Here is a 20,539-nt window from a genome sequence, read left to right as displayed (position 1 = left end):
TTTTTTTTTATAAAGGATGAAAATTTTGACTTCCAATTAAAAATAGAGCACTAAATTACTTTGTATCCAACTATGCACTGCTGGTTTTTGTTCCTAGCCAGGAACAAAAACTGTTTGTTCCTGACACCAGACACTAAACTGAAAAAAGTGTACATCCTTGGATAAAACTGAATTTTCTGCTCTATTTAGGGGCAAAGTGACAATATAAAATGGGTGTTATGAATATTCTGTTCACAAATTTTCTTATTTAAATAATACGATGAAGGTAAGGGTACAGATTGAGGCGAGTTCCTTCAAACTAATTGTAATTGTACCACCCTTTATTGTGATGAAAATGTAAAATGATCTCTATTTTGTGTGGCTAAGTTTCGTTTACCTGCCATCTGCAGTAGAAATGACTCGGGGAAGAAACGAAACTAAAACACAGACAGGAAAAAAATTAAAATAAATAAATAAAAGGTTTCAACCGGACCGCAGCAGCTTCCTTCGTCATGGCTCTTGCTGGATGTCCTGCGATGCTGGGAAACGAAACTTAAAAATCCGGAGACAGGTTTTGTTTCTAGTGCTCTCTGTCTTTCAAACAGGCAGCACACAAAACTGCTCTCAGCTGCAGAACTGTCTTTCGGGTTTAATCGTCTTATTTTAAATCGGAAGCAATGACTACATTGAATCAACACTACGAGGAGAAGGTGCGTCCCTGCATCGACCTGATCGACTCCCTCCGCTCTCTGGGAGTGGAGAAGGACCTGGCGCTGCCTGCCATAGCCGTGATAGGGGACCAGAGCTCTGGGAAGAGTTCGGTGCTGGAGGCGCTGTCTGGGGTGGCTCTGCCAAGAGGAAGCGGTGGGTGATTAAAAGTCATGTAATGTCTTTAGCCAAAATAAAACTATGGTTTTAGTGAAACAATATGAAATATTAAAAAAATATTAAATATTTTTCTTTTTTTTTTGCATATCACATTATTTTTAACATTATCGTAGTTTTGTCAAAATGTTTTAAAAATATTCAAATCGTATTACAGCCCAAAAAGTAATTCACAAAACAAGATATACTGAGTTATCTTAACAAAAGTCTGTTATATTCCAGTTTGTCAGTATATCTGCCTAGCTCCCCCCCCCCCACACACACACACACACACTATCTGAAGTTAAATCAGACCAAGCCTCTCTTGTTTTAGGTAAGCTAGAACTAGAAAATGATTTCTATTTACTAAATGCTACAAGAATGAGGTAAAGAATATGTCTGGTCTCACTCACACACCTCTTCAGATCTGTCCATAAATGCTCTATAGAACTGAGATCAGGTTCTATAGATGTCACACACACTTTTAAGCCACTTTATAACCACTTGGGCTGTATACTTAAGGTCATTGTCCATTTGGAAGACCATTTAGTCTTATCTTTCTGACTGATGTTTTAAGATGTTGCTTCAATATTTCCCCATAACATAACAATGCATAGTTGGACACCATCTGTTTTACTTCATAAAATAGATGATGCCATCTATTTCATGTAGTGCACCAGTTCCTCTTGCTGCAAAACAACCTCACAGCATGATGCAGACTTCCCCCTCCTGGGTGATGTTCTCAGATTTATATCCCCATTTTTCCTCCATATGAAGCAGTGGCCATTTTGGCCAAACAGTTCCACTTTAGTTTCAGGACATGCCTCCAAAAATGAAGGTATTTGGACCTGTGAGCATTTTTAAACTGCAATCTGGCTTTTTGATAAAATGTGTATGTGGGGTTTTTTTTGTTTTGTTTTTTTGTATTTTGTGTATGTGAACTTCTAGTTTTAGCTGCAGTGTGATTTAAGCTATGTTAGCCAAGCAGTCACAAACCTCACTGGATGTGCCTTAACTTGTCTTATCTTTGACTCATCTTTAATTCAGGCATAGTCACAAGATGTCCTCTCGAGCTGAAGATGAAGAGAAGGAAAGAAGGCCAGGATTGGTATGGAAAGATTAGTTACCAAGAATTTGAGGAGGAGCTAAATGATCCTGCAATTGTGGAGAAAAAAATCAGAGAAGGTACAAAACATTCTTCATGCACTGGTAAAAGTATTAAACTAATTTCTTTACATTGTATGCTTCACTCACCAGGATGACCACCTTTGTTTCCTCTCTCCAGCACAGGATGAAATGGCCGGAGTCGGCGTGGGGATTTGCGATGACCTCATCACTCTGGAAATTGCTTCCCCTGATGTACCGGACCTGACTCTCATCGACCTTCCTGGCATCGCCAGGGTGGCTGTAAAGGGACAACCAGAGAACATCGGCGATCAGGTCAGCATTGTTGATGTTTCTTCAAAATCTGCTTCTTTCCTAGTAAATTGTTCAAAGAGTGTTACATTAAGGTGACTGAAAAGGCTTCAAATTCAGACATTTCGTGACGATCTTTCCCCAACCTAACAGTAGAGCTGCAGGTGGAGAGCAGTTTTCCTGCTTGTAAGCTTGGGGTTTAGATCACCTTGACCTAGTGTGTTGCCATGTAGCATTTATTATACTGTAAATCTTAGGCAATATATGTGGAACATTTCAGATAAAGCGACTTATCGACAAGTTTATTAGAAAACAAGAAACCATCAGTTTGGTGGTGGTTCCATCCAATGTGGACATCGCGACCACAGAGGCTTTAAAGATGGCTCAACAGGTCGATCCTGATGGAGAGAGGACTTTAGGTAAATAGAAATTATTGAGTAAAATGACCACCTGGCTCTAAGTTAAGTAGTTAAAAACGTATGAAATCTCTTGCTCTCAGGTATTTTGACCAAACCTGACTTGGTGGACAAAGGCACAGAAGAGACGGTGGTGGAAATAGTCAACAACGAAGTCATCCAGCTGAAGAAAGGCTACATGATCGTCAAATGCAGAGGCCAGAAGGAAATAACAGAGAAGGTGTCTCTGACTGAAGCCATTGAGAGAGAGAAAGAATTCTTTAAAAATCACCCCCATTTCCAGTAAGTTTATTCTTCTTGTGCCACCAGGTAGACTTTGTATATTGCAAAATGTTTTATTTTTTAAAATTCTTTCTGCAGCACTTTGTACAACAAAGAACTTGCAACCATTCCCATTCTGGCGGAGAAACTTACTATTGAGCTGGTGCATCACATCGAGGTGAGGCATTAACCTCGATGTTAGCTCCTCAGTGAATGTTTTAGTTTTTTAATGGTTGGAAGTTTGACTTTACAGAAATCTCTCCCAAGACTGGAAGAGCAGATTGACGAGAAGCTGAAGCAGACTCAGATGGAGCTCGACCGGTACGGTAATGGACCTCCATCCGATGCGGCGGAGAGACTCGTCTTCCTGATTGATGTGAGCTCCCAACACTGTGACTAACGCTTGGTTGTGAAATTATCCTTCCAACAAAACCTTTAAATCCCTGTAACGCTACAGAAAGTGACAGCGTTCACCCAGGATGCCATCAGTCTGACCACAGGGGAGGAGCTGAAGTGCGGAGAGAGACTGAACGTCTTCACCGTGCTTAGGAGAGAGTTTGGGAATTGGAAGGCGCACCTGGACAACTCAGGAGAAAACTGTGAGCGTTTTCGTTTTTGTTGTTGTCTAAGCAGGGATCCAGCGGTGCGTCAATGCGTGTGTGACGTGTCCATTGTGGTGCAGTTAACAGGAAAATTGAAGGGGAGGTGGAGGAATACGAGGAGCGGTACCGTGGAAGAGAGCTACCAGGCTTCATCAACTACAAGACCTTTGAGGTGATGGTGAAGGAGCAGATCAGACAGCTGGAGGAACCAGCCATCAGGAAGCTTAAGGATGTCGGAGGTGATTGGAGGCACTTCTTTTAGGGTAGTTACAATGCTGAGGTAGACTTTATGTAGACTTGAATCAGTGTTAAATCTAAAAAGGAAAAGCGGTAAATTGTGCAATGATGCCAGAAAGCACAGGGCAAAACTTAAAGACAACTTTTTGTTGTTGTGATATTGCAGTCACAACATGAATCAGTAGAACTGCAGTATATCAGCCCTGGTCCTTGGATATGTTTGGCTAGGTGTACATCTAATGTGGAGGCACTGGTGTTCCTATATGTATGGGTAAAAAATATGTGATGTAGCCTTTTTATTAGTAGAATTATGATTTTTTTTATCTCTACTGCTGATCAGAATTCTGTCCTTAATGAAGCTTGATTGTAGCTGAATATGACTGTGTAGGAAAAAAACTGGGTTTTTTTTCTGTTTTCTGCGCTAAAATTGAATAATGTTACATATGACATCGTGTTTGCATATTTGTATTTTTCTGGTTGCGTTTTTATCTAAAGTTTACTAAGTTTTCAAGATGGAGATGAGAGATTTTCTGGATAATTTACGAATAAAGTCAAACTTATTTTCACAAAATAAAACTAAACTGTAAGGTGCTCAACTAGTGGAAAAGTTTATATCTTTTAAGTTACAGTTTAAGTTGGACTCAAAAGCTTAAATTCAGCGTTTGAGTCCAACTTAATCTGCTATCTTGCTTACACTTATCAGTCTTGACTGAAATAGGTCCACAAGTAGACTTATAATAGATCACATAGAAAAAAACTTACACTTTCAGACTAATTATAAATCATATTTTAGCCTCAAAGTCTATGGATCACATAGACTTCATTTATGCTGCTTGGATGTGATTCTTCAACAAGACAGGGAAGTTGATTAGAGCAAACAGAGACTTCTGCTCAAGTTGAATGTAAAGACAGAGGAAAGAAAATTTAGCTACATGTTTTCGTCACAAAACGTATTACTCAGTTTTATGTTTCCAACACAACCACAGAGGAATAAAAGTAAAGCAACTTTTTCATTTATTTTCTGTTTCTTCTAGATGCTATCAAGAAAACCTTCATTCAGCTGGCCCATAACAGCTTCACAGGATTCCCCAATCTTTTGAAAACAACCAAGGTAGTAGTTTAGTTAAAATTGAGAAAAACTGCACTACAGCTCAAGTCATAGTATTTCCGCTCTCTTAATTCGCTTCACTGTTTTGGTAACATTTTAATGGAAGTGATTACTTTTTAGGCAAAAATTGAGGCCATTAAGCAGCTAAAGGAATCCTCCGCTGAGCTGATGCTGAGGACCCAGTTTCAGATGGAGCTGCTGGTTTACTCCCAGGATAAGACCTACAGCACCAGTCTGACTGAGAGCAAGAGTGAAGAGGAGAAAGAGGAAGCGGCCATCAATATCAGGGATAGGGATATTGGTTGGGAGCTTCCTACCACATCTCTCCTTTCATCAAGGAGCACGGTGTTCTGCATGGACAACCATGCAACACTTCAAGAGCTGATGGTGCATCTCAAATCATACTACAAAGTAAGCAAGATTGAAATTACAGGTTCAGTGCACACAACTACTTCAGATTTTATGTCATTTAAATGTTTTTTTCTTCTCTTTTTTCATCCAAATAACTTTCAATACTCCTGTCTCATGTTGCTACAACAAATTCTCACATGCAACTGATGTTGGAGGATCCCCAAAATCCTTTGTGTTGTTTTACCCTGATAAATGCCATGCTCAATATCTGAATGTGAATGAGTGAAAGTTTTCCTTCCATGAATGATCTTACTTTGGTAGAAATCCATCCATAAAAAGCTGTTATGTAATGTCTTAACCTTGACAGGACTTGGGGTATTAATGAGTACAATGTTTACTGCTTTATCCTGGTGATTTTTCTCTATTGTTTAATTAAACTGTAATTATCATTGGTTGAAACTCAATTAACCTTAATTCGGAGAAATTTAACTCTCTTGATTCTTAACTGACTGAGATCACTCAACTGGTAGGAAATTATTAATCCCACACAGTTTGATTAATTTCTGTACAGAAAAGTTTAACTTTGCATACTCAAGCTACACAGGGTGATTCCTCAGGTTGAGTTTTTTTTGTTTCTTATAGTCTTAAACCATTTTGCCCATTTGTCGTGGCAGATTGCGGGAATGCGCCTGGCCGACCAGATCCCCCTGGTGATCCGCTACGAGATGCTGCAGCAGTCCGCCATCCAGCTGCAGAGGGAAATGCTGCAGATGCTTCAGGACAAGGAAAATGTGGACTTCCTACTGAAGGAGGACTACGACATCGGCAACAAGAGGGATGCGTTGCAGAGTCGCACAAAGCGCCTCATGGAGGCCCGTAGATACCTGGCGGAGTTCTAGGAGAAGCAGCACCGTCCAGGAGGAGCACATCTTTTGCTGTAAACGCGTAGCGTAAGATTCTTCCCTATAAACTTGACATTTTCATTTTTTGCACTGCATAATATCCATCAAAGAACCTACAAGTGATATGATGTAGTTTATTGCTTAATATATTCCAAAACATCCCAGAAGGCATTACAAATGTTTTTTTTTTTCCTAGTATAAATTTTCTTGGACAGAATTCTGTCTTAGGAATAACTTTCAATAAAGTTTTAAACAATTTAAGTCCTTTTGTCTTACTGATGATGGCAAAAACTGTAAGTTTAATGGAAGGTAATGCATTGCTGTAACTGCTCAAACCCAGCAGTGAACTCAAAATGGACTTCAGCGCACCCTTGTGGACATTTGACTCAAATATAAAAAAGGTTCTTAAACGTTAAAGCAAGCAGCTGAACACATGCTCTCCTATTCATTGTTACTAGTGAACAAACATGGTCTTTAAATATCCAAAATGCAAATTCAAACTTTTTTACTCTTAATTTATGCTCCTATAATATTTACATCACTCTGATCTTTATTTGGGTTGCAAAAAATAAAGAAAAACATGTCAAATGCATCAATTACACACAGAAACACATATGTGCAAGTCAAGTTTATTCAAAAAGTACATACAAAACAAGAATTCTTAAAATCAGTTCCGTTAAAAATCTAGAAAGATTTCATTCTCCATTCTGCGCAGGGCTCTCCTGACTTTGGTCGTCATTGTCTGATTTCTCGTCATCTGGGAAAAGTAATGATAAGCAATGAAGAGAGGGCTTTGGTTTTCATATATTACAGTTTAAAGTTTAAGTGCCACTAGAGAGAAAAAAAATCCTTACTCTCAAGTGTCTGCTGTAGCTCCTGAATGGTGGTGAGAAGAACATGGAACTGCTTCTTCCTCAACTCCAACTGAACAGAAGACGGGTGTCAAAAAAAAAGAAAGCAAAACTTACGTCTAAACAGAAGAGAGAATGAATTAATTTTCTTTACCTTTGCATCCACATTCTCCTTAATGTGAGAGAGATGTTGGAGTTCTTTGTCTAATGCCTCCAGCTGCCTTTAAGTAAACAAAGGAAAACATTAATTAGAAAAAAAAGGGGGAAAAAATCTAAAAAACAAAAGATGGTGTGGATTATAAAATGCTGGCTTACTTGAGGGTCTCATGCCGGTCCGGATGCTGCTGGATTATCTTTGCCAAAGCATCATATTCTGGAAGAACGCATGCAAACGTTTACAATATTCAGATAATCGAAAACAACTAAATATAAATAATAGAAATGTATTTCCCTAGAAGAATATAGTGACTGGTGGAAGAATGTGGTTGGGTCAGATGAGACAGAAAACTTTTTTTTGTTTTGGTTCCACATCACAGTTATGCAAAACTTTTTCAACCACATAAAATCCCAATAAAAAAATACTTTGACCTTTACTTGTATGACATTTAAAAGCTCATCAGTAATTTGCCAGATTTTGTAAATGTACCAAACATCACGGAACTTTACCTTGTCGATTTTTTCGTATTCTCTTCGCCCTCTGTATTTCTTTTTTGCACTCTGCAATCTTGTCATGAGCGGACGTGATGTTTTGCTCTTGAATGTACAAAACAAACAACCACAAACATTTTTACTTAATTATTTGCCAAAAGATATCGATATTAGAGACTCAGATAGATAGAAACAGTTCCTACCTATGTTTGAGTAAATCTTCTCGTAATTCTCCATTTCCCGAAGATTCATGTCGTAAACCATCAACGTTTTCCCCATAGAAAACTCACACTGAGCCAGAGTTCCCAGCATCCTCTGATACTGGGTAAACCTGCACACACAGAAAACAGTTGAGCTCCAAAAAACAAGATTTCTGTGAATGTGTTTTAAAATCCTGCAGCAAATTTGCAAACATCTCTGTCCTTCTTGGCCCGTTTTAATAAGAAATCTCACTATAAATGTATGAATTATATTTCTACTCTGGTCTGCCTGGATAGATTAAAACAGACGGAAGGAAAAATACATATGGGACAGATGATAAGCTCTGAAAGTACAAACCATCTTTCCACATCATATTTCCTTTTCTATTACTTTAAATTTTTTGAGAAACTTTGTAGATACAGAGCACTACTACAATTCATCCAAACTTGTGCTTAGCATTAAATATATCACATACGTAGCAATTCAAGAAAAGATTTAATTTAATGAACCAACACACCGGGTTCCAGACTAGTGTATAAACTCGCTCACCCTTCCTCCGGGCTCCCAGGAGAGTGGCACCATTTAGTGAAACTCTTCAACAGCAGGTTGATTCTGCGGTCATCTCCAGCTCCGTCACCGTCAATGAGAAGTCGTTTTCTTATAACTTCATCTGTGACACAGACCAGGGAGGTAAGTGAGCACGCTTAAAGGTGTACTACTAGGAGGCTACTTACTGACTTGGCTAACTGTTAGCATGTTAGCTGTTCTGGTAAAGACGACTTTTTGTGTGGAATTTAATGGTTGTTGATAATTAAACCGCTATTATATGTTGATTCTTTACAGAATTGAGAAGACGGTAATAGAAAATGAGTTTTAACTAAAAGATAAAACGAATAAATCGCACAATTACTTACCATCAGTAACAGCCCCCATGGTGTTATGGATGTTCTTCTTCTGCTTACAGACACGTTTTTAGCCCATACTGCCACCTCTGGTGGTAAAAGGAGCTGCTGCTTGGGATGTTTGAGCTGTAAAAGTTTGAATATCGTGGATGTAATAGTATTCTTCTTTGGGTTGTAATCGTATTCACAATGCATTTGCCTTTTAGTAAGCTTAAAACTAATATTTTCAATTACTTTAATTCCTTTTGTAAATAAAGAATGAGCTGTTTATTTGGAAGCGAGGTTTAGGTATATTTTATTGTTTCTCATTGTAGTTTGGCTATTTTGGTAAAAGGCAGTGAAACGACAATATATCATTAATAAAAATAATAGTTTTACTACAATTGTAATTTCACGAGAACATTTTGACTTACAACCTGCAAAATATGATACAATTGATGATTAAATCCTCCTACTCTGGGCGTTTAGAGTTTTACTACAGTTTAATAAGCCAAAACAACATCCAAGATAGGTAGTGCTCTTATCGTTTAACATCCTAATATCACAGAAATTTTCACAAGCAGAAGTTGAGCCTTTCTTCTGTGGATTGCATAAGCAACTCGGCGAAGATTTAAGTGTGACGAAGATTTCTAATTTTTCTAGCAAAAACTAGAAAAAAAATGTGATGGGGAAAACACTTTTTCACTGTATTATAATCCCTATTTATTGTTGTCTCATGTTTTAATCTGAATTATTTTTACTTTATTCTGCTCAGTAATTTATGTCTGTGTATTTTTATTGCAGACAAAAAAGACCAAACGATAATGCTCGTGCACTTCACGTCCTCGCGCACTGACGTCTAATGGACGATAGAACTCTTTTATAAGATCCGGATCATTTACTCAATTCATTGTCAACAACCATTTAGCTTCCAATCTAATCTCCATTTAATACAGCTTTTAGCTTTCATAATTATTCATTTAAGTGTGACGTTGATACTTTTCTAGTATGTAAATGTACACATTTGTAAGATATTGCCAGTATTTAAAGTAGTACAAAGTAATCTATTTCCTAACTACAGCAACCATGTTTGGTCTTAACGTATAAGCAGTAAGTCATTTTTAGGGTTCTCATCCATGTTAATTTCTTCTACAGAAAGATAGTAATGTATTTATTACACTGCATTCATGTCTGGTTTTAACTGTTATTATAAATTCATCTTTGTACTGTTAATGTAAATGCATTGACTTCATTTATTATTTTTTTTATAAATTAGCTTCATGTTCAATAACAGAGGTTCCACTTTATGCTAGGATATACTCTCCTTGGCAGGATGGACACATAATGGAAAACAATTTTGGAAGATGTAGAATCATTCACTGGCTCTGTGACATCCCAGGATGTGACCTGCTTGAACGGCTGGCTTCTGAAAGTCCATCAAATGGGTTTTATTTCATGAGAAAAGTGCAAAACTCATGTGGAGTTGCAGTTGACCGGAGAGGAGCTCAAGTAGATTTTAGAACTCAGAACTCAGAAATTATATATTCTTTCAGCATTTGCTTGGGAAATGACACTTTACTTAGCATGCAGTGTGTCTGTGTTACAAAAAACTAATCCAGATTCAAGATTTTTGAACTGCTTATTGTCATGTCAATTCATGTCATGTTGTTTGTTTTTATAATTGTAAAGAAAATGGCATAACAACATTGAAGATTTTATATGTGTCAACATTTCTGGTCTCTCTTGTAAATTAAATTTTAAATCTCAACAAGCCCTTCATGGTTAAATAAAAATAATAGTAAAAATCCCATTCAGTACTAAATGAAACTATTGTTTCACAGTTTCCAAGAAATCTGTGATCACCTTTGTCTCATAATTAGACTTATCAAATCTAAACTAGGTTAAACAGAGAAATTTACAGCTTTTATGCTATTAAAGTTATTCAATCTGTGCTATGTATAAAACATTCTTATAATACTACTAAGATAACTTAAGACAAAGGTGAAACCTACAATATAATGAATGGCCAAACTGTTCCACAAATTCTTTAAAATACAAGGCATAGAAGAAGGAATTTGAATTGAGCAGCACTCATGTAAGAGCCATTAGTACTTCTTCTGACAATTCAAACAAATTGCACTGTAAGGATTACAACTAATATCATACTGTTAAAAAAGATCAACAATACACACACATAATGCACTAAATATTATCTTCACTCAGGTTTTGTATTTCCATCGTTCACAAAAAAGAGCCGGCACAGTGACTTGACTCGCTCGCGACTGACACATCACCAGTGACGTCCCTGTCCCAGAATGCAATCTGGTAAACAGACATGGAAGCACCAGGAGAAGACCTCCTTAGAAGCTGAACACTGCATTCGTTTCTCTCCCACCGTCCTCTTTGTCATTCACCCCGTGCATCCAGTTGCTGTTCACCGACCTGGGGACACATTTAGAGCTCCAGTACCCAGGGCCTCGGTAAGTCCTCGGCTGTCGTCGTTCCGTGACCGCCGCTGTGCTGTCAGGCTTCTGGCAGCTTCCTCGCTAATGCTGGCCATGGCTGGCTTCAGGCTAATGTAACAGTTAGCCACCGCTGCTGTGAAGTACCAGCCCCAGTGGTACTCTGAATGGAGCTTATTTATAGTACAGGACTACTCAAACATACATCCTTTTTGACAAATATAACTCCGCCAGATGTTGGTTGTTAGTTTTTATTGGGGTTTAAAGAGAATTCATATAGATAGTATAGTTTGTGATGTTACAAATGTAGTAAAAAAGTACAGGAGCAACGTTAGCTAAAAATGCTGCCTCTTGTTTGTGTCCTCTAGCTGCTACCCGCTAGCTACCCCATTTGCACCTGCTCGTTGCCAATGGAGACATTTCTCTATGTAACCCTTATAAATGTTTAGTTTATTTTCGACGCGCCGTGGATGTATAGTTTAAATACCAGTCTGACGTGAAAATATGTGAATAAATTCACATACAAAGTATGCAAATAAATAAATTCACTGTGATGAGATAGTTGATTTCATTGTAAATGTTAATGCCCATCCCTTCCACAGGCTGCTTTAAGTGAGTTTACCTGATTTATTGTGAGATGTTGATCATAATATGCTCAAAACTAGCTTGTGTTGCCATTATTAACCACAAAAAGATGTTTTAACTTACAGCCACAATTACTCATGTTTGCAGATTTAAACAATCGTTTATATTCTAGGAGAAAAAGTTGTTCCCCTCCTCCCCCCAGCACACATACTTAAAGTACATCATAGAACAACATACGCTTTGGAGTGTAGAAACTGAAGATCAAATTTGACTCTTTCTACATCAATGTACATCACGTACTCCAGCTTACATTTGAAACAATGACTTGTTTCATTGTTTCTATTTAGTTTTTACATTATTGATAGAGTAGTTGTTTCTTTATTATCTATGCCTGACATACATTGCTTTGAGGAAGTTTGTCACACTGTACATTTGTATTTAAATTCTGTTTATGTTGAACGGCACTATATTAAGAAAACAGATCATAGCAACGCCACCTTGTGCTTCTCTTTCTTTTCCAATGTCATCATATTCCCATCACTCTCTGCGAGCTTCGGCATATTGGTCACTAAGCAGAAACGTCTTTGACAACTACATTGTGGGTCAAAGGCCTTTTATGTAATCGGAGATACTTTGAGGATGAACAGAATCATATATTTTAATACGTTTAAAGCAAACACTTAAAATATAGATGTCATCCTTTACAGCATGTCTTTATTGGCATTCTGTTATTAAACATTTGTGAATTCATAGCACAAGCAGATATACATGTAATGCATAGATGAATCTGCAATTTTTTTTTGTTTTTTTTGTTAAGTGCTTTAACTGATCTGATCTCAGAAAGGTATAACCAGAGTAAACACTAAAAACAACTTTCTGAATCATGATTCCATTGATTAGAGGGGGAAAGCGTCAGCTGAACCTTATTGGTCCTTTGTGAAAAACTAATTGCCTTAATTTTATATTATGAATCAACAGTCATTCATATTTTTTTCTTCAAGTCTATGAGCTACACTCAGGCCTTATTACTGCCAAGCCAGTAGAATCCAGACATTTCTTGAAACAGAACCTGTCAGGCAACATGAAATAGTCTAAAAGATTTAAACAGCGTAAGAAATTCAACAACAGGCGGCGTTGGTGTGATGATACGTCTGGCTCTCTGATCACTCCGGTGATCTATTTGTAGGTAAAACGCAATGTACACAGGAATAATAATGTCTTTTTAAGGTTTATTGACTCTAGTGACCTGTATTTGATAATGACTTGACAGGAAAATGAATAATTATAAGAAATGCTTTAAAAGGGCATGAATGTTTGGAAAAGAAGCTGTGCAAAATGTAAATATGGGATTAATACGTCATTTATTTAATTGATAAACCTTTATCAACATAGATACTAAGGTCCAAGTAAATTTACCAGTGGCTACATATAGTCTCTAGCAGTATAAAACAAGAAGAATACATTAATTCTCAAGATTAAATGTCAAAATATCAGACCGAAAAGCCTGTAGCCGAACCTGTTGAATTTCTAAAAGTAAGTGTGGCTCATGTTTTTCACTTTAAGGCCAAAGCAAAGGGCTTTTATCCAATTGCTAATTAAATGAAATTGGAGAGCAAACTCCATTTTGAAATGATTGAAATGATTCCTCAGCAGGTTGTCAAGTCGTGAAGAAACCTGTTAATGGCCCAGTCATTTTAATCAGATTTGTTCCAGCAAAGACTGTAAATCACAAAGAACAGATGCCAACAAGAACAAGAGTTCAAGACGCTAGTTTAGAGAAACATTTTATATCTAAAGTTGCTTCTTTTTATTATTTGTAAAATGAAGACATGACTTGGCAAAGCGACGATTTGACCCACTTTAGTCTAATTTACCCTGCATAATTGTCTGTGTCGGTATGCATTGTTTTGTCTTTCTCCAGATATCCTCTCTGGTGTGTGCCAGCCTGCAAACACTAAAGCCGATGAGGATTGGCTGATCACATTAAAAATAAACTCCTTGTTTCTTGTTCTATCAAGGTAAGACCTCACAGGTTCTTCCACACGTTTTATAATTGTCACACTTAAAAAGTTATGCGTGTTGAGGTTTGGTAAGTCAGTTTTGAAGCAGTCCTGTTTCATGTCTTCTTCACAAACTTCAGGTTTCTGTGAAATACAACTGGACTTCCAAAATTGTTGAGTTCTTTCATAATGTCACTAACAAAAACATCATTTGTATATAATTTTCCTGCTCTTTGTTCATTTTGGTTTTTAGTAGTGTTTAGGCAACAGTTTCGCAATGCATGACATTTGTGGTTCTTTCTCTGAACACGTGACGTTGAAGCCACAAACTTTTATGTGATAGACCAGCAAAATGTAGCACATAATTTTTATCTCACAAACAAAAATTGAATAAAATATAGTTTGCATTTTATTTGCTGCTAAAGCTGCAAAGTGTTGTGAACCTAACTCTTCTTTAAACCTTTCTGCGACTTTCTCCCTGACCTGTTGGTCTGCTGTGTTAGTTTTTCTTTATGATCCTGTTTGATCCTGTTAATGTTCTCTAGCAAACCTCTGAGGCCTTCACCGGACAACTGGATTCATACTTAGATTAATTTATGCACAGGTGAACGCTAATTAACCAGTTAGGCGACTTTTGAAGACCTTTGGACACACATGCCACACCTTTCAGATTTCCCTCTTTATTTTCTTTCTTTGAGAAAAAGTAAACTGCCCAGTTTTGTTTTCTTTCCAAAATCCATGTTCAATCTCAAAGTAAGATGCCGACCTTCAGCCTGGAATAAGTGTAGTCCATAATTTCCATAAACACTTTCACATTTTCAGTTGTTAGACCACAGGACAGTTTTCTACTTTCATTTGACTTTCTTGATTTGCTCAGGTTGGTTAACGGGCTACTGCAGGGACAGGACAGCAAGCACTTTGCAATGCTTTGTTGGTAAACTGCAAGAGTTTTGATTTAAAAAAAAAATCTTTTTCAATATTACCGAGATGTAATTAGCGGATTAGGGACATTTTATGTGGTTGTTTTAAAAAAATATCAGCCAGTTGCATTACTGATAACAAAGCTGATGCATAGCTGCTGTAAAATAAAGAGACGTACTTCAGTTTTGTTCATTGGTAGAAGTGGTTGTGGGATTACTTTCTAGCTTCTTGTTCTTAGCATTCTGCCTCTCGACATTACAGTTCCTGGGGTACAACTTCAAGTTGAACCATTTTAAGAGCTCAGGAGAAGATGAGTAAGACAGAGATATGTAAATCCGAAGCAGGGTAAGACCGACTGATGAGTAATAACTGTAAACCCCACCTATGAAGTTATGAGTAATCTCTGTATCATTTCAGCCCCAACTGGGTTACATATCTTCCCCTAAGCTTTGTTAAGAACTTAGTTCAGACAATTGAAATGGAGCTTGAAAAAGTAATTTGTGCTTAAAAAAAATCAAAAGAATAGTTGCAATTCAAGCCAAACCAAGCTTTGGATTGTGTTTTTTTTTTGTTGTTTTTTTTTTTTTGTGCAGCTGTAATGAAATACTAAGATTTTGTTTGGTCTTAATCAGCAAGATGATGTTTATAAGAACTGCTACTTTCTTGTGTCATGCGTGAATGACTTCAGGTCACTTCCCCTGTTTTACAATTCCTACCCCTAAATCATACCTAGGCATTGCCATACATACCTTTTTACTTCCATTTTGTATTTGTAAACAAACCACTTTGAATTCAAGATTTAAAACATACTGAATGCAGTTTTATTTTTAATTTTAGTTAATCATGCATAGGGAAAATAAATATTCTTAAAAATGGTCAAATGTTCCATCATATCTCATTTATTTATTTGTTATGTTTTGTCTGAAAACCATTTATTTTTGTTATGATCCCTGTCTGGACCAATCCACTCTTATAAAATATGGCAGATTATATTCAAACGCAGATTGAAACAAAACAACTCTTAAGTGACCTTCTGCTGATAAAATATTTAATGCACAGTATCACATTTCCTATCATTAGATGATAGAAAATTATTTAAAATAGTTGGTTGCCAAGTTGGATATAAAAAACATGTTTCAGTCGAGTACAAAATGGAGCATGGTCCTGTGACGGACACCATTTCAGCAATCAAAACAGCAAAGCAACGACATGGTCATCACCCTGTGAGGATTTATGGTTTACCAAAACTGTACTGAAATCGGGTTCAAGGTCGGATTTTTCTTTCAGTCGATGTGCCTGTAGATTAGTAGTGTCAGGTGTACAATTAAATGTCACAACATCTTCAAGTAACACGCAAGTTGCACCATTTAGTTTTAAATGGCAAAAATGTCAGAATTGGATTACTGGCTCAGATGATGCAGATAATGAAAGTTCAAATAGAAAAAAACAAAAATAAATTTAGTAAAACACAACTTTCCAATGATGACTTGATTTATCAAGGGATTAGTATTTGCTTACTGTTTTGAGGAATTGTTTTCAATTTAACAACGTTGGAGGGTTTTCAGGCATAAAACACGTTATAGAAAATCACTTAAAGTTGCTGTCAGTGGATCTAAAAATGCCTTTTCAGCCTTTTAGTTTCAATTATGCAGCACCGTCTCGATCATATTTAAGGCAAAACTTTTATAAGGCCTTAAATTTGTATTTGTTTAAATTTATGGCAATTCAGAGGTTGCTGGTGTGCTTAAGATCATTGTGCTCATTGAATTAAACTCTACCAGGGTTTTCTGGTAGAGAGTTGAATTCACCAAGTTGTTTAGGTCCTAAACAACAATACCCCAAATTATCTCAATGCCACCTCTATGTTTGACTGAAACGATACTTTCCGAGGCGCACGCTGGCACATTAGAGGCGCTACTGTTGGCGATTGTCAGAACAGCAAAATAACCACAAACAAGTTTCTTTATTTTCCTTAGCATAATCTGCTATATTGTAACTACAGCACACAGTTGCAGGACCACATTGTCCTGTCATTTTACTAGTAGCTTACCTGAATACTAGCTTCCTCTTCATGGACTGACATAACTTACCGACTGTCTTTAAAACACTTGCAAAAGCTCTTTTTCATCCTTACAACATTCCTGTCATTCTCCCTTCTCTTTCTTTTCTTTCTTCCCATGTGTAGTTCCCTGTCATCAGATGACAATGTGATTAAAAAGAAATAAAAATAAAAAAAACATCAAAAAGCGCACTTGAATGTGTGAAGGTGAAGGAGCGGAGGGGCGGCTAATCGGTCTGTGTCTCTGTTATTGATCACACCATTTACACATGCACAATACTAGAGAATAGTATTTTCTCTATTTTTAAACAGAGAAAATACTTAGAAATAATTTTGTTTTGGCACTCTCTCTAGCGCAGCACCCATACGCGGTGCTGCGCGTATAGGTGCATTCCCACTTTTAGTACCGCTGACTATGAGCTTCTTTCTCTGAGATACTGTGGTAGTTTTACATGTGATGTAACGGGACGCACACCTTTCGAAAACATTACGGTTGTTCCCAACACAGTTTTCTTCCCCAATAGTCTTATCGATCACATTCAGCAGTGGTCTTGGCCCCATATGTACCATTTTTTGCCCAGTCTTTTCATTGTTCAGTTATGAACTTTGAACCAAACTGAGGCAAGTGGTGCCTGTGGCGCTTTAGATGTTGTTCTGGGTTCTTTAGACACGTCCTGGATGACGTGTAATTTTGTAGGCCAGCCGCTCCCAGGAAGGTTCACTACTGATCCAGGTTTGTTTTTTTATTTCATTTGTGAAAAACAACTCTCACTGTGGTTTGTTGGAGTCTCACGCTTTAGAGCTGCAAAAATGACTTTGTAACCATTTCCACATTGACAAATATCAGTCCCACTTATATTTTCACACAAGGAAAGGTTGGTTTTGATATCCTTTTTTCTTTTACAAAATGAAATCTTCATTTGAAAACTGTATTATTATGCTTGTGGTTTCTAAACGCAGTTCATTTAGAAGTAGTTTGCAAATTATTTTCAACGGTTGAGGCTAAGGACTCCATATTTCAGAGGTGTGGTTGTAACAGCTAAAATTAAGACTGAAGAAAATGAGCGGTTAGTCGTTATCTGATACTAACACTAAAAATATCTTTGACTTGAGGTTGTTAATTCCACTATGTTGTAGATTCTTACCTTAAAAGTGCACAGGGAGGTGAAGACAATTAAGAGGACATTCAAATATGCCTTTTATTTTATACATCCAAGAAATCACATTATCTTGTCATACTAACAGCTTGCTGTTCCTTAAGACTTAAAGAGAATAGTGTACACAAAAGAGCTGAAAGATAGAAGGCATTTATTACCAGTGTGTTATTTTCTCCATGGTACAATATTCATTTTTAAAGTCTTGTTTTTCTCTTGCTGTTGGATCAAGAGTAATCATTTAGAAAGTGAAAGTAAAATTAACCTTGTTTTGTAATAATGCTTGTATAACAGAGGGATTTTCTTAAAGTCCAAGGAGTAATATTGAGCTATTTTCTTCCTTATTATTATTTTTTTACATCATCTTACTTTGACAACTCAGCAGTCGGCACGGTTTAAGAGAATCCACACCTTTGGGCAAAACATCAGTGTCCCACATGCTGCCCCAAGGCCCTGCACACACTGGCCCACTTCCTTGTTCTTAGCAGGAAGAAACTGTTTTCCAATCTGTGGACATAGATTGCACAACGCAAGCCATGCATATCCAGTTTGTGCACAAGAAGGGTATACGTACTGAGATTCTGAATCCAATAGTGCATTTTAAAAACAGAGGTAAGATTTACCCAGTTTGTTATTGGTTTCTTATTTCATCTCTTCTTTTGTGTACAGTTCTAATACTTACTCTAAAAAGGTGTCAGTTACCATCATACCCAGTAATATCGTATCGTAGTGCACGTTACTGTTCTACCGACAGAGTGTTGTCTGTTCCCTTTCCACTCTATTTCCACAAGGAAAGGTTGTGGAAATTATTCATTATTCATATCGCTTGATTTTTTTTTTTTTTTTTTTTCAAAACGAACAAAATGTACCTTCTCTGGACTTTAGTGGTGCATTATTGCAAAGTTGAATAAAAACATCATTTTCAGAACATTTTTACAAAACAAAACTTAAGTCTTCTTTACTCTGATACCCCAAAATTAAACTCGATGTCAATAATTATCTTAATTTAACTTCAGGACAGCTTTTCTTTAAAGACTTCTAATATATGTTTGAGAACAATAGCAAACGAGCAGCACCACTTTTCAGATTTGCATTTTTTGAAATGTTTCCTTTAAAGGGTATTTGGGAAAAAAATGTGAAAATTTAAAATGTTCTTTTTGCCTAACATAAATACTTAATGACTGACAAACATTGTGTTATCAGTGTTTATTCAAAGACATTGCTTGCATATACACACTGGTTTTGGTGTTGGTGACCTGTGGGCTGGTCTTGGGTTTTCACACATAACCATCTCTCAACTTCACAGAAAATGGTTCGAAAACATCCAGTAAGGTGCATCTGTGTGGACAAATATGTCTTTTTCTGAGGAGATTGCTTTAAGATGATGGAAATTCCACATTAGTACAAACAATCAGGTGTTACACCCAAGTATGTTGATGGCTTTATCTGAACCTACATATGAAACTTTTACACAGGTGGGCTACAACAGCAGAAAAACACACAGGCTGCCACTCTTATCAGCTAATAATGGGAAACTGAGGGGTATATTTACACAGACTCAGCAGAATTGGCAATAACAGATTGGAAAAAGGTTGCCAGGTTCAGCGAGTCTTGATTTCCTCTGTGACATTCAGATGGTGGGGTTGGAAGCTGATGCAAAAACATGAACGCATGAGTCTATCCTGCTGTATTTCATCATTTGATGCTGCTGGTGGTAGTGTAATGGTGTGGGAAATATTTTCTTTGGCTCATTAGTACCAACTGAGCATTGTTTCAACATCACAGTCTACCTCATTGTTGTTGCTGACCACAGATGTGTTTCTGACATCTTGTCCTGGGTCATGTGTCTGATAGAACCAGCAAGATGTACCTAATAAAGTGGCCCTGGAGTGTTCAATATATTATTATTTTTTAATTTAATGCAAAATGCAATAGCAAAGCTATCGTTTCAATATGGGTTCTGCATAGTGGAAGAAACAAAGCTTATGAACGCACACGAGTCAGGTGACACACAAGCGTTAGTGTTACCTAGATTGCGACCCAGAGACCTCCAGCTGAACTGCCAGTAAGACTTTTGTCTGTCCAATACATAGGAAGTAACGCACACAGGTTGGTTAATTAAATGTTTTTTATTTTTTTATTTCATTTGAGAGAGTCGTCAGCGAAAAAATAACACAAGTGCCGGCCGTTTTAAATATTCAGTAGGTAAGAAAGCCGTCCTATCCCGAGCTCGCCCATAGCTGACTCTCTCTGTTGTTACATTGTAGCGGAAAGAATGTCGGAAAGGGCCGAGGATGACGTCAGGGGGGAGCAGCGCCGAGCGGCCAGGCAGCAGCTGAAGCAGCAGCAGATCCAGCGGGGAGAAGGCTCCACAGCAATGGCGACTGTTGCGGAGCGGAGATCGCTGCCTAGTCCTGAAATAATGCTGGGACAGCCTTGGAGCAGCTGGGTCGACGCCGCCAAACTCCACGGACACGACGGTGAGTTCCTCGGCGTCCCGAATGTGCGGGATGAAGCGAAGGGAAGCGCGACAGTTGCCAGTCCCGTCCTTTTTTTTTTTTTTTTTTTTGATTTGGCCGATTGCATGCAGTTTTTAGGCTGGATATGAAGAAACGCTACTGGTAGCAGCAGCACGGTCAGA

General features: G+C 37.5%; 3 protein-coding genes across 5 annotated transcripts in view; 2 read left to right on the top strand and 1 right to left on the bottom strand.

Moving 5' to 3' along the window:
* Positions 1 to 144: 144 nt before the first annotated feature.
* Positions 145 to 6,397, top strand: LOC148159615 (interferon-induced GTP-binding protein Mx-like). Its single transcript, XM_088005440.1, has 12 exons — positions 145 to 843; positions 1,891 to 2,028; positions 2,129 to 2,283; positions 2,540 to 2,678; positions 2,759 to 2,957; positions 3,036 to 3,114; positions 3,190 to 3,312; positions 3,394 to 3,535; positions 3,619 to 3,777; positions 4,810 to 4,886; positions 5,004 to 5,294; positions 5,909 to 6,397. The coding sequence occupies exons 1-12, from the start codon at positions 657 to 659 to the stop codon at positions 6,131 to 6,133; spliced, it is 1,914 nt and encodes a 637-aa protein (XP_087861566.1). The 5' UTR covers positions 145 to 656; the 3' UTR covers positions 6,134 to 6,397.
* A 354-nt stretch (positions 6,398 to 6,751) lies between these two features.
* thoc7 (THO complex 7) lies at positions 6,752 to 8,842 on the bottom strand. The gene is made up of 8 exons (XM_015002486.2): positions 8,751 to 8,842; positions 8,386 to 8,506; positions 7,839 to 7,966; positions 7,654 to 7,740; positions 7,303 to 7,360; positions 7,142 to 7,208; positions 6,991 to 7,060; positions 6,752 to 6,893 (listed from the first exon to the last, which is right to left on the bottom strand). Exons 1-8 carry the CDS (start codon positions 8,767 to 8,769, stop codon positions 6,832 to 6,834), a joined length of 612 nt encoding a protein of 203 aa, XP_014857972.1. The 5' UTR covers positions 8,770 to 8,842; the 3' UTR covers positions 6,752 to 6,831.
* Positions 8,843 to 10,949: 2,107 nt separating this feature from the next.
* Positions 10,950 to 20,539, top strand: part of atxn7 (ataxin 7) — a 31,396-nt gene continuing 21,806 nt past the window's right edge. The window contains exons 1-3 of one of the 3 annotated variants that reach the window (XM_015002480.2): positions 10,950 to 11,197; positions 13,686 to 13,782; positions 20,166 to 20,378. In XM_015002480.2, coding sequence (XP_014857966.2) covers positions 20,174 to 20,378 — 205 coding nt within the window. In that variant the 5' untranslated portion in view covers positions 10,950 to 11,197; positions 13,686 to 13,782; positions 20,166 to 20,173. Of the gene's footprint in view, positions 11,198 to 13,685; positions 13,783 to 13,805; positions 20,379 to 20,539 lie in introns of those variants that run through there. The other 2 variants (XM_015002478.2, XM_088005439.1) reach the window with 2 other exon arrangements.

The sequence above is a fragment of the Poecilia mexicana genome, unplaced genomic scaffold (assembly GCF_051168715.1).
Source record: "Poecilia mexicana isolate PSO_F unplaced genomic scaffold, ASM5116871v1 scaffold_5, whole genome shotgun sequence".
Lineage (NCBI taxonomy): Eukaryota > Metazoa > Chordata > Actinopteri > Cyprinodontiformes > Poeciliidae > Poecilia > Poecilia mexicana.
The sequence above is the reverse complement of the archived record's forward strand: the minus strand, read 5'-3'. Positions and strand labels throughout refer to the sequence as shown.

What these genes read in the sequence shown, in the direction of transcription:
- thoc7 (XM_015002486.2), bottom strand. An exon ending in AATACGAAAAAATCGACAAG is followed by an intron (nt 7,361 to 7,653) that starts GTAAAGTTCCGT and finishes GCGTTCTTCCAG; the next exon opens with AATATGATGCTTTGGCAAAG. An exon ending in GACCGGCATGAGACCCTCAA is followed by an intron (nt 7,209 to 7,302) that starts GTAAGCCAGCAT and finishes GTTTACTTAAAG; the next exon opens with GCAGCTGGAGGCATTAGACA.
- LOC148159615 (XM_088005440.1), top strand. Translation starts at nt 657, where the DNA reads ATGACTACATTGAATCAACACTACGAGGAGAAGGTGCGTCCCTGCATC. An exon ending in GGCTCTGCCAAGAGGAAGCG is followed by an intron (nt 844 to 1,890) that starts GTGGGTGATTAA and finishes TCTTTAATTCAG; the next exon opens with GCATAGTCACAAGATGTCCT. An exon ending in AAAAATCACCCCCATTTCCA is followed by an intron (nt 2,958 to 3,035) that starts GTAAGTTTATTC and finishes TTCTTTCTGCAG; the next exon opens with CACTTTGTACAACAAAGAAC.